General features: G+C 39.9%; 2 protein-coding genes across 2 annotated transcripts; one reads left to right on the forward strand and one right to left on the reverse strand.

Moving 5' to 3' along the window:
* The first annotated feature begins 344 nt into the window (after nt 1–344).
* On the forward strand, nt 345–1,499 carry LOC121432207 (D(2) dopamine receptor A-like). Its single transcript, XM_041630061.1, has one exon. The coding sequence runs from the start codon at nt 345–347 to the stop codon at nt 1,497–1,499; it is 1,155 nt and encodes a 384-aa protein (XP_041485995.1).
* An 8,999-nt stretch (nt 1,500–10,498) lies between these two features.
* Nucleotides 10,499–11,836, reverse strand: LOC121431560 (5-hydroxytryptamine receptor 2B-like). Its single transcript, XM_041629077.1, has one exon. The coding sequence runs from the start codon at nt 11,834–11,836 to the stop codon at nt 10,673–10,675; it is 1,164 nt and encodes a 387-aa protein (XP_041485011.1). The 3' UTR covers nt 10,499–10,672.
* Between the last annotated feature and the right edge of the window lie 2,065 nt (nt 11,837–13,901).

Below are 13,901 nucleotides of genomic sequence, written 5' to 3' on the forward strand. Positions count from 1 at the left end.
CAAAACAGGGGTAGAAAGGGACCGCTGATTAATCTGATTCCTTTCAATTTTTTTTCACATTAAGACGCTGCAATGCCATCGGTTCCTAGATTATTTTAAGAAGGTGTTTTAAGATTTTTAACCTCGACATTTCTCCTCTCTTACTCTCTCGCTCTAATACAAAAAACATATATATATGCCAATCTATCTTTCTCTCACTCTCCCACTCTTAGGTTCTGTTTTGGTAAAAGTTTGCTGGGATATTGGCAATGGATCTGACCAGGGTGGTGCAACTGCTTTGTATTTTTCTCAACTTGACAATAGGCCGATGTCTGGAACCACCCGACATTGTTTCCATGACCATGATGACGTCCACTGCACTGGTCACAGAGAGTTTGGGGTCTCACGCCAACTCTTCGGAGGAACCTGATGCGACCAAAGGGTTCACGCTTAAAGATGACAACGAGGTTTTCGTAAGTGATCTGAATCAAATGCTGCTTGATGAACTGGACGAAGAAACAACAAGGAGTTCTGATTACGTTGGTGGTGATGTCGTCAGGATTGCTGAATGGTCTTGGTTTCCAATTCGCTGGACATGGGTTGTAATCTCAGAACTAGTTGTTGGAGTCATCGGCATCATCGGGAACCTCTTGGTAATTACTGTTCTCTTTCAGCGACGTGCTAAGAGCCGATCGACCGATACCCTCATAGGCGCACTTGCTGTGGCGGATCTCTTGACCTCAGTTGGACTACTTCGGTTTGCTGTACCCTACGCTAAAACAGTTCCTGTATCTTGGATCGGACAGGTCTACTGCAGAATGGTCTGGTTGCCAATGTACATGTGGGTGTGGGCCTATATGTCAGGGTTCGTGCTGACTGCCATCTCTGTTGAGCGTTACATCGCGGTCACCCACCCGATCTATTTCAACAGGATCTTGACCAGACGGCGAGTATCGGAGGTAGTTGTCATTATATGGATCTTATCTATGTTGGTCTGCATCCCTTCCGCCTTTGTAACTGATGTGGACAAAGCCAATCGTCGATGCATAGTCAGGAGATCGCCTGTCTATAAGAAGGCATTCGCTTTCTATGCTACAATCGTCCAGTTGGTCATTCCGGCAGTCATCATGGTCGTAACCCAAACCCTAATCGCCATCAAGCTCAAAGCCCAGTCAATGCGCTTCGAAGGTTCTAAATCGTACCATGTCGCCGCCAGCAGAGCAGTCATCAAGATGATGTGCATCGTTATCATCGCGTACATTGTTTGTTGGACACCCAACCGCTTCTTTCTGTTGATCACAACCTTGTTCCGTATTCAGTCAAAAACCTCGAGTCGGATTTCCCAGGGCTTCGTTGTTCTTGCTGCCGTCAACTCCAGCATCAACCCCATCATCTACAGTATCCGTTACCAGGAGTTCCGCAAGGCTGTCAAGGTGCTTTTTGCAGGAGGGAAGGTTCGAAGTAAAGCGATGTTCGATACTGACATCAATACAGACTCCACGAGTGATGGGACTGTTTAAGGCCGTTACATCACAACTGTTGCGGATTTAGTGTTTCCTAGGGGGGGGGGGCGGCGAAATAAGGGGCCAACTTTTCTTCAAAATTTTCCGAAAAGCACAGATAATAAAAATAAAGGTCACGACACATACGACTTAACTATGTTTTTTTTCTCGACAGGCAAAGAATTTCATAAGTGCATTCCAAATTACTTTCCCCTGACGACAGGGATTCCCATTTTTTTTCACTCACTGATCGCTTCAACTGTTGCCTTTTCCAAAAGATTTTCCGGGGAGGGGTGGATCTGTTACGGCATCACGTATGTAAGGTATTCAAGCTTATCATTGAAAACTATTACGGACAAAAAGCAGTGTCCATTGGAAACTAGGAACATGTCTATCGAAAACGTTGTTGGAAATAATCCTACAGTGTTATTGGTAGTCATATCAATAGAGAAAGGTCAAGTCGTGATAAATGCCTAACCATTGAACGCAGCTGGAAAGGAAAAATAATATCAAGTAACAGATCTGCAAGCTTAAAAGTGCCACCGAGATGTTGAGATAATTATCTCGGGAAGTCGACATCTTGATAGCAAAAGATAAGATGACGAGATCCTGGATCTCATCATGTCGACATCTTTTAGAAGAGATGATGAGATGACAAGATCCCGGATCTCATCATGTCAACATCTTTTAGGAGAGATGTTGAGATGACAAGATCCCGGATCTCATCATGTTGACATCTTTTAGAAGAGATGATGAGATGACAAGATCCTGGATCTCATCATGTTGACATCTTTTGGAAGAGATGATGAGATGACAAGATCCCGGATCTCATCATGTTGACATCTTGTAGAAGAGATGATGAGATGACAAGATCCTGGATCTCATCATGTTGACATCTTGTAGAAGAGGTGGTGAGATGACAAGATCCTGGATCTCATCATGTCAACATCTTAAGAAGAGATGTTGAGATGACAAGATCATCTCATCATCTCATCATCTTTTCTACAAGATGTCAACATGATGAGATCCGGGATCTTGTCATCTCAACATCTCTTCTAAAAGATGTTGACATGATGAGATCCGGGATCTTGTCATCTCATCATCTGTTCTAAAAGATGTTGACATGATGAGATCCAGGATCTTGTCATCTCATCATCTCTTCTAAAAGATGTCGACATGATGAGATCCAGGATCTCGTCATCTCAACATCTCTTCTGAAAGATGTTGACATGATGAGATCCAGGATCTCGTCATCTCAACATCTCTTCTAAAAGATGTTGACATGATGAGATCCAGGATCTCGTCATCTCATCATCTCTTCTAAAAGATGTCAACATGATGAGATCCAGGATCTCGTCATCTTATATTTTGCTATCAAGATGTCGACTTCCCGAGATAATTATCTCAACATCTCGGTGGCACTTTTAAGCTTCCATAAGTAACAGATCTGCACAAGGACTAAAATAAAGAGTGGTATAAAGAACGGGGACTACTAGAAAAGACAAGGAATAAAAACACAGCAGACCTGTTTATTATTGCTATTAATATTAAAAATGTATCAGAGGGGAAAAGTATGTTTTGCCGTATGCCATAAACTATATAGTTGTGGAGGTTGTGGAGCGTTGTGGCCCAGTGGATTAGTCTTCTGACTTTGAAACAGAGGGTCGTGGGTTCGAATCCAAGCCATGGCGTAATTTCCTTCAGCAAGAAATTCATCCACATTGTGCTGCACTCAACCCAGGTGAGGTGACTGGGTACCCGGCAGGATTATTATTATTATTATTAATTCCTTGAATGAATGAGCGCTGAAAGGCAGCTCGAGCTAAAGCCGGGGTAATACTGATAATAACATCGCGCCTCGGAAAAGAATATTTCTAGACAGATGGTGCTATGTAAATGCCTATTATTATTATAATTATAGTAGTCGGGTAGGTCGCATGGTCATCTGCAGCTGTAAATATGAATACTGTATATACAGTGCGTATCAAAAAAGTTTACACTTCGAAAAAATTCTGTAAAATTATACATTTGTAATATTCTAAAGATTTTTCCACATTTTAACATTAGTACAGATCCATTAAAGCTAATGACGATATAACTGTCGAAAAATATTTCCGCTTGAGTGAGCACCGCTTACTTTTGAAAAGTTAGTGAAAAATGATTTGCGCAGAACTTTGAAATAGTTATGCGAATAAAAGTAGAACTTAAACATGAAGAAAAAGTGAAATTTAGCTAGTAAAATTGATTTAAATATATCTTTTAACCTTTTTGACTTGTTTCCTTGTCCACAAACACTTCAAAGTGTGCGTTGCGCCCCACCCCACTCCCCCACACACCGAGGCCATCGTGACGATATTTGCTTTTACACTGAGCTGTGATTTACATGGAATGGCTTAGGCTTTATTTTCATTTTGTTAATCAGTATCGAGCTTGGAAAATGTGTGGAGAAATAAGTGTTAAATGACAAATGAAACGTAAACTTTCAATGATAAAAACTTCGTGAAAAAATGCTGGAGATGTCTGATATAAACTTTTGTTCAGATTAAGTTATGTCCTCAGATCCAGCTGGCACATAATGAGGGTAACGGTTGTGCTTACTAAGTGTTGAAATTTCAATTTGGGTGGCAAAATTTTACAAAATGCTTGAATGTATCCGTTTTATTTCAATTGACTAAAGTGCAAGGGAAATGTATGAGAAATGTTTCGCAGGGCAAGTTTGATTTCGACCTTCCCCCTTGACACAGCGTGAAAATGAGCATTTCTGCGCAAACAGATTTCTGCGAGCTTTACAAAATGGACAGCGCTCACTCAAGTGTAACATTCTGACAAAAAATTTACTTTCATTGGATAGATGAGACCCAAACTCAAAATTATATGTGAAAAATTTACCCACATGTTGTGTATTTTTTCATTCCCAGGGCTTTTTCAAAGTGTAAACTTTTTTTATACGCACTGTATAACACATAATTTTGTTGTTGACGGACGGACAGGCATAGCAAGGGGAGAGAGCACCCGGCAGACGAGGGGAAGCTCTTTAAAAAGAAGAAAATTTGAAAGAGGGATGTGATTCATAGTAAGGTTCCCCTGAATACCAGATGCCCAGAACTCTGCAGTCTGCACCGTCTTAAAAATAGGCATATACTGTACATGTATACACACGTGAATAAAAGTAAGTAAATACATATTGTGTATTGGGCCTCTAAGTTTAACAGTGTTTGAACCACTGACAGAGACACCCTGGTAAAATAAGACGTAATAAATAAATAAAAAATGAATAATGCATTAAACATTTTTCACACATTGGTTGTACAGGTTGCAATAGTGTCTTAAGGAAAAAATTAGACATTTTTCAAATGAAATGTGGATATAATTTTAGTATGATAATTTAAATGTAAAAGAGCTATATAATAATGATCGCTAATCATATTCATCTCAGAGTGAGATGAGGCACCAGTCATTTGGAGTAGCATTTAAATCTGTTCAGAGTGCATTATAGCTTCTCTGGAGTGAAAAGTGTATATTCTTAGACATTTTCCCCTCCAGAAGGAGCTAGAATGCACTCTCAAAAGATGCAAACCCACTCCTAAACGACTGGTCCCTCATCTCATTCCGAGAGGAGTATGATGAGGGACCAGATGAGCTACAGTTTAGTTAAGATATCGCAGAAATCCCAGTCTAATTCATTGGCATCGAGTGGACACACCCCTGAAGATTATAAAGACAAAAGAAAAAATAAAAGCCGACCAAGTATATATATATATATATAATAGAGAGAGGGAGAAAGAAAGAAATGAATAAATAGAACAGTGGTAGGCGTAGCTTAAATCATTAAGGTTTCCCAAAGATGACTATACCCTTCTTCTCTTCATTCATTTCTTCCACAACATTATGTAAGAGTTGCCAAAGCTGTTGTACATGTATTTCTCACACACGCGCACGCACACACAGCAAAGGTAGGCACAGTTTAAATCAAGGTTCCCCAGAGCTATGGTGATGCCGAAAAAATGTCCCTGCCGGGAATCGAACCCGGGCCCCCAGCTTTGAACGCCGGTGCCTTAACCACTAGACCACAGAGACGGGTTAGTGGCTACGGCGAACCCGATCCGATTGACCGTCAGATAGACAGATTTTCGACACCATACCAATTATAATTTCCTTTGTCGGGTGAAGTTGGGGTTTGAACAATGACAAGCCGCCATGCCTCAGCTGGAACAAAGCTATCGCTTTGATACAGTACACGTATGGGAGAAAGTATGCAAATGTGTGAAGTTATACACGTACTACAGCTTTTATAACATATATATATATGTTATAAGAATCTCTACAATAATATACTACTTCCTGCACAAAATCGGATGTAAACTATATGACTTAACAATATATATGGGTACACAAATAAAAACTAAAAACATCTGATTCCCCAGAACGTATTGGTACAAACAGGGACGTGCCCTCTCACGTCACTGGTACAAACCATGGCCCTGGGAAGCGGGGGTGCATATATCTTCCCAGGGGTACTGCGTGTATTATTTTCCATAGGCAGCACTGCACCCCTTGGAATTCTGGTAGGTGTGTAAAATTGGAGAAATGTATGGAAAATGATAACATTTTGTGTTGAAGCCCTTTTTTTTTACTTGTCAAATTACCTGGGACAAAAGCGACTTACATTTTGGAAGGGAAACCTTTTTTTTACTTCAGTATCCCCGCATAATAAATCATTCACATTGCCCTGAAACCATGACAACATCAGTTGACTGGTCAGAATAATAGAGGGATAATTAGGGCCAAAGAGCTCTTCACTCTCGCTTCATGGTCATTCCGAGTCATATTTAGCTTCATCCTGAGCATTGACTCGGAATTTACACGTAGGGCCTATCATATCAAGATTTAAGAATCAAAATAATTACGGCGAGCAAAATCAAGATAATAAAAACGAATCGTGACTCGGTAACAACCATCGCGTGAACTCACAAAGGTTAGTTTAATTATCTTCTGTGTCGTGATTTCTCTAGTTTGTGTGTTTTTACAATAAAACTGCCGAGGTCATGAGGACTAATTTTCCACTTTTTAAACTATTTTTGTGCATAATTTTGAAAACAATTATCAGAATCTCTTTACATCGATATAACATTTCCGTCAATGTCTGCAATGCACACCCTTCCATTTATTATTATTATTATTTTTTTTTTTTGGGGGGGGTAAACGCTTGTACTTTGACATCTCAGATGGAGAATTCAGTTACACAACTATTCATTTTTCTTCTTCCAGTAGTGTACATGCTACTATATAATCCATATTTATATTGGTTTTTTTTACATCTAATCTACATTTCTACTGTTTTGAATTTATCCATAAATTTATTATCCATATTTTATATTTTTTTTGCTTTATAATTGGATTGATATTAAGAATCGTATCGTAATTCATATTTCTATTGGTTAGAATAAAAGGGTTTATCAAGACGCTATATGTTCCCCTATACTACTTCTGTACTTCCTTTCTACACTTCCATCATAATCATCTTCATCATTCTCTGCCACCACATGTGCACCACAACTACAACCTCTACCACCTCCATACCACCAACTTCATTACCACCGTGACCACTATTACCACCAATTCCATACCACCATCACCACCACCACCGTCCTCCATCATCACCACCTCCATCACCGTCCTCCATCATCACCACCTCTATCACCACCTCCATCACCATAATCACCACCTCTTTTGCAACCACCACCACCATCACCACCACCACCTCCATCACCACCACCACCAACATCACGTCCACCATCATCACCACTACCACCATCACCACCACCACCACCACCTCCATCACCCCAACCACCACCATCACCACCACCTACACCTCCATCACCACCACCACTTCTACCACCATCTTTGTCATTACCACTACCCCTACGAGCATCAGTAATAGTCATCTCCATTCATTACCGACACGCTCATTATCATGATTATCACCATCATCATCATTGACGTAGTCAACATCACCATTAAAGACGCTGTCATCGTTATCATCATTATCACCATCTTCATTATCATCATCGCCATCATCATTGTCATCATCAATTCATCATTATCATCATCATCACCATCATTATCACCATCATTGCCATCGTAATCATTGACACCAACATCATCATATCGACACCAATATTATCATCATCATCATCTTCACCACCATCACCATCATCGCCATCATAATCACCATCATCATCATCATCATCATCACCATCATCGTCATCATCACCATTGTCATCACCATCATTGGCATCTTAATCATCATCACCATTGTCATCATCATCGTCATCATCATCATCACCACCATCATGCATCCTCTCCATCATCACCTTCATCATGATCATCATTTCCCAAACAAGCATGACTGACAACATTTCAAATCAAGCAATCTTTTTTATATACACATAAAGTATGAATACGGTGCAGCTTTTTTTTATTGTGGATACTTTGCACAACATTGCAAACAATGTACTGTACTTGTAAACCATATCGGTACAAATCCTTCCACTTGTTCAGAAATTTTACATTTTGTTTGATTTCTATTTTATCATTTTCTGTTTTGTACGAATTTTCAATCCCTTTTGAAATATGATTCGTATTCGCATTATTATTTTTGTATTTATTTGATTTTATGTATAATTTTGTCACGCATTCGCGGAATAACAACACAACAGATGATATCGAGTGCGTTTTAACAGTGTTTTAACTGCATAGAATAAACAACAAACACCGCACTAATAATGACACTAATAGACTCGGGGGCAATTTTCTTATATTAAAGGCATGGTCACACCACCCGAGCGTTGTTGAAGCGGTCGTGGAGCGGAGAGACAAAAAATCATCACCGCTCGCTACCGTTCACCATTTTCGATTTCGATTGTTTTTTTTATGTTTTCGATTTTCCCCCCAATTTTGACCATTCGGGTGGTGTGACCAGGCCTTTACCTTTTGCTCTTTACCGAATCACCTCCTTCGTTTCCTCGAATCACCGTAACACTAAGTTGATATACACGACATCTCAAACATTCTTCTTAAGACCACAAAAATATATACAAACACGTAATATTGACAAAATATTAACGAATAATAATAACAATAATAATCAAAATAATAGTAGTAATAGTAGTAATAATAATAGTAATAATAACAAAAATAATAATGATAATAGTAGTAGTAGTGGTAGTGGTGGTGGTGGTGATGGTGGTGGTGGTAGTAGTAGTAGTAGTGGTGGTGGTGGTGATGGTGGTAGTAGTAGTAGTAGTGGTGGTGGTGGTGGTGGTAGTAGTAGTAGTAGTAGTAGTGGTGGTGGTGGTGGTGGTGGTGGTAGTAGTAGTAGTAGTAGTAGTAGTAGTAGTAGTAGTAGTAGTAGTAGTAGTGGTGGTGGTGGTGGTGGTGGTGGTGGTGGTAGTAGTAGTAGTAGTAGTGGTGGTGGTGGTGGTGGTGGTAGTAGTAGTAGTAGTAGTGGTGGTGGTGGTGGTGGTGGTAGTAGTAGTAGTAGTAGTGGTGGTGGTGGTGGTGGTGGTGGTAGTAGTAGTAGTAGTAGTAGTAGTAGTGGTGGTGGTGGTGGTGGTGGTGGTAGTAGTAGTAGTAGTAGTAGTAGTAGTAGTAGTAGTAGTAGTAGTAGTAGTAGTAGTAGTAGTAGTAGTAGTAGTAGTACAGTAATAATGATAATAATTTATATTTTTACCCATGGTAGCCACGTCAGCTCTGATGATCTCCAGGCGGGCCCTGCATGAATATATATATCGAGCGCCTGACAAAATAAAGGTGGAAAGTCCCATTTTTATTTTTTGGGGGCTGACTCAACCTGGAATCGAACCTACGACCTCCCGTTCACGTACGCTCTACCACTGAGCCATCAAGTCCGTAAGAACATAACCAAGAGTCCCATCTGACATGGATCATAAGATGGGACTTTTACTAATCAGCCCCGTGAGGATACTGTAAAAACGATATTTAAAAATGTAAGCACGCTGCTTTAGCCCGTCACTTATTGAAGTTTGTAAAAGGTAATTTGAAATGAAATTTATAACTTAAAAATAAAGAAAACATGTTGTTAGAGTGACGGGCTTAATTAGCGTGCATAAAAAAGTCTTAACAGCGTTTTTCAAATATTTTTTTGGGGGATGTGTAAGTATTCTTTGTCATCCATTTTGTTTATTGCTATGTGATAGAGAAAAAACATAATTATGATTAAATCAAAGGAGTCGCCCCCTGTCAAAGGAGGGTTGCAAATATATTTCCCCCACCATCCCCACCCCCTCCCAAAATAAAATTGGAAAAAGGGCGAAGAAAAAAGCTTCTTTGGTAAGAAAATGGTATGTTATTTATCTGTTCTTTCCGAAAGCTCTCCCAATCATTGATATGTTGTAGCTTGGCGAAGGCAAAACAGGAAATTTGTGTGAAAAATCCAAAGCCACGAAGCAAGTATTCTTCATTTTAATACTTAAAGGAAATGTTGTTTTGATTAATGTAAATTCGTATCGGAAGAGTTTACATTTAATATGTCATTATAATACTTTGAATTAGCAAATTATCAAGAATTATGGTGCTCTTTTAAATATTATTCACAAAAATATTTCGTGCCAAAATAAGTTCAGCAGAAATGGCATGTGGGACAAGAAAAAAATCAAAATCTGCTACGTAGGGAAGCAATCGACAATTTGTGTGACCTTTTTTTATACAAAAATCAAATTTTATGATAGATTTTGACATAGTATTTAGTAAATAATATCATATCCCCCTTTCCTTTCCTTTTCCCTTTTATTCCTTGGTCGTGAAAATTTGTGAGGTTCCATGGCTCCAAGCCCCTTCCCCAATCTGTACGTCAGAGACCCGTTGTGCTAGAGACCCTAGATAATAAACTTATCATTTAATCAACCTATGCTCCAGGTTACTGCAAGGGACTGCAAACAAACCCATGCTTTTCATTCCTTGCACTACTAGAGTATAATCCATTTCATCCTACATATACTGGTACACTTCGAGGGTAAAACTTGACTACTACAAGTTAGAATTTTCAAAGAGGTCCAGGTGCATTTCGACGGGTCGGGGTGTATTTGAAGTATACCCAAGGGAACCGCATTTGCATTTTTTTACCTTCAAATTATCATGTTTCAAGTGCAAAGTGATTTGTTGCATCGGTTTTAGGCAGTAACCTTATCCTTAGATTTAGTTTTGTCACTAGTTTCAAACATCGCCTTGCTTTGACCTTTCTGCCCGGTGAACAATCCCTTGACAGCCTTGCGGAACTCCTCGTAACGGATGCTATAGATGACTGGGTTGATGCTGGAGTTGACAGCAGCAAGGATGAAAAAGGCCTCGGAAATCTGACTTTTCACCTCGGTACGAATACGGAGAAGCCTAGTTAGCAAGAAGAGCAATCGATTCGGCGTCCAGCAGGCCACGTATGCGATGATGACGACGAGCATCATTTTGATGACGGCTCTACTAGCGGCGAGATGATACGATTTAGAACCTTCAAATCGCTTTGACTGGTTCTTGAGCTTGATGGCGATTAGGGTTTGAGTAATGGCCATGATGGTTGCTGGTATGAACAGCTGAATGGATGTAACGTAGACACCGTAAGCTGTCTGAATCGCAGGTGACCGTAAACTTTTAGCCACGGTGCATCGATGACGGACATTGTCTACTTCGATAACAAAGAAAGAAGGGACAGTGGCTATCACTGCGCAGATCCACAAAATGACAACTACAACAGATACTCGCCGTCTGGTCAAGATCCTGTTGAAGTAGATCGGGTGAGTGACCGCGATGTAACGCTCAACAGAGATAGCAGTCAGCAGAAATCCTGACATGATGGCCCAAATCCACATGTAAAGGGCCTGCCAGATCACTCTACAATAGATCTGTCCAAGCCAAGTGGATGGGACAGTCTTGGCGGACCTTACAGGGAGCAACGCAATTGAAGTAAAGAGATCGGCCGCAGCGAGTGCGCCTATGAGGGTATCGGTAGATCGGCTATTAGCACGACGCTGAAAGAGAACGATGATTACAAAGAAGTTTCCGATGACGCCGACGACCCCAACAACTAGTTCTGAGATCACAACCCATGTCCAGCGAATTGGAAACCAAGACCATACAACCATCCTATCGGCATCACCGCCAACATAATCATAACTTCTTGTTGTTTCTTCGTCAAATTCTTCAAGCAACGATTGATTCAGTTCACCTACGAAAACCTCGTTGTCATCTTCAAGTGTGAACCCTTCGGTCACGTCGGAGACCCCCAAACTATCCTCGGTCGTCACCGTGTTCGTAATGACCGCATCAGACGTCGAGGACGACATGGAAACGACCGTAGAGATTTCAAGATACATCATCATTGTTATACAGAGCAATTTCACCACCCTAGATACATCCATTCTTAACGATATGTTAAGAAACCTATGAGAGAGAGAGAGAGAGGGAGAGATAGGTCTTACATGATTCTGAATTGAACTTTCAATGGCATTCGTGGTCTCCAAAGCTTTTTGAAATGGTTCAAATAGTTATACAGCGGTCTTTCAGGAAATAATCTTTCATTGTTTTTCCAGTGATTTTCAATGGTCTAATTTTTCCATGATCTTTCGACAATCTCTCTACATCTTATCTTCACAGATCACTGAAAACCGTTGCGGGATCATTGGAAGACGAGTGAAAATCTTTCAATCGATTGCCGAAAGGTTTTTTTTCATCAAAGATCTCTGAAAGAACATATAAATGATATTGAAAGAACATTGAAACATCACTATTTTTACTGCTCAACAAGACAAGAAGTATCAGTCAGTCTTCAGAAGTTCTTTTAGGGGGTTTTGGAGCCATTCTACAAAGACCATAAAACTCAGTGAAAATAGAAACCACTGGGCATGCTGGAAGACCTTGAAAATTTTAGGTCTTTCTTTGGCCTTGGAAAGGTGGGGCGGGGGGCGAGCAAAAATAATGGAGATATTTTTTTTATATAAAATAGGTGTATTATTTCAAGCATCGCGATTTTCCAATACGCGTCACATGACATCCAAATTTTCTTGTGCGTTGCACGGCAGAGCAAAAGGTGCGCAACGAAAATTGACATTCACGCTCAAGCAGACCAGTGCGGTAGAAGTTCCAGGAGAAGTCCAACAAACTGTACTGTAACTTTTCTGTGTTGCTATTTTATAAAACAAATAATGCACTTGCTCTGTCGTGCGTAAAAGTAGATGCAGAGAAAGCTCGGTTTCTTCAGTTGGTGCACACTGCGTACTCGCCGCCAGCGGCTCGTGAACAGTGCGGCACCTATCTAAAGAAACCTCGCGCGCTCTGCATCCACTAACGCACTCGGCTCCATGCATTATTTGTATAATATCAATTAAATTTCAACTACATATTTTTCTTTCAGAGACAATCGTCTGTCAAAGTTCAAAAGAAACTGTTATTTGAAAGGTGTCTTGAAACTACGCCACATGAATTAAAGAGTAAATACTACAGATAATACTCTTCGAATTGGTCGCAATCCGTTCTCCCAATTCCATGCTCGCAAAAAAAGGTCTAGAGCCATTATTTTAAATTCAGACATTATTAGTGTGAATTTAACCCGTATGTCAGCTCTGAAATATCATGATTACCTACCATCCTACCATTTATGGTAAACGTCTTCGGACAAAATTTTACCACAACTTATACACCAACTATGACACCATTTACTTATATGGTATAGGCTAAACATTATTTCAGCTTAACTCGAGTATTACTTCAATCAACCATTCCTTGATAGATTAAGTCTAAAATAGATACAAAAAAGGTAACTGAAGAACTTACCGCGGCGTAGAAGAGTGAGGAGGGCTCGATAGTGAGAGAGTCTGAAGAACTGAAGAATATTCTAACATAATAATGATAATGCCGGCGTTCCTATTTTTCCACATATTTATCATCTAAAGAACTACCTGGTAAGGTTAAGCTATTACATAACTCTGATCCGATTGAGGAAATTTTGATTGGCCGATTATCTGCGCACGCGCACGTATACAAGCCTGGAGCCAGTCGGAGATTAGTTTTAATTTTGCACGCACAGCATCCTGTCGGCGGTCATCACAAAAAAAAAATCCGCATATGCGCACACGCTACTCTTGTATCAATGTTTAAAGGAGAATGAAACCATTTAAACAAGATAGCTTGTGTGAAAACAGAAAAATCAAAGAAACAGATCAACGAAAGTCTGAGAAAAATCGGAAAAATAATGAGAAAGTTATGAGCATTTGAATATTGCGATCACTAATGCTATGGAGATAGCAAATTGGCAATGCGACAAAGATGTGTGATGTCACTTGTTACATATAAGAATAATTTTAGAAGAATTGTAAAAGCAATTACATTCATCTATTAGTTATTTCCCTTTAA

Source organism: Lytechinus variegatus, chromosome 18 (genome assembly GCF_018143015.1).
Source record: "Lytechinus variegatus isolate NC3 chromosome 18, Lvar_3.0, whole genome shotgun sequence".
Lineage (NCBI taxonomy): Eukaryota > Metazoa > Echinodermata > Echinoidea > Temnopleuroida > Toxopneustidae > Lytechinus > Lytechinus variegatus.

Excerpts from the sequence above, each read along its gene's own strand:
- LOC121432207 (XM_041630061.1), top strand. The coding sequence starts at position 345 with ATGACGTCCACTGCACTGGTCACAGAGAGTTTGGGGTCTCACGCCAAC.
- LOC121431560 (XM_041629077.1), bottom strand. The coding sequence starts at position 11,836 with ATGTCGTCCTCGACGTCTGATGCGGTCATTACGAACACGGTGACGACC.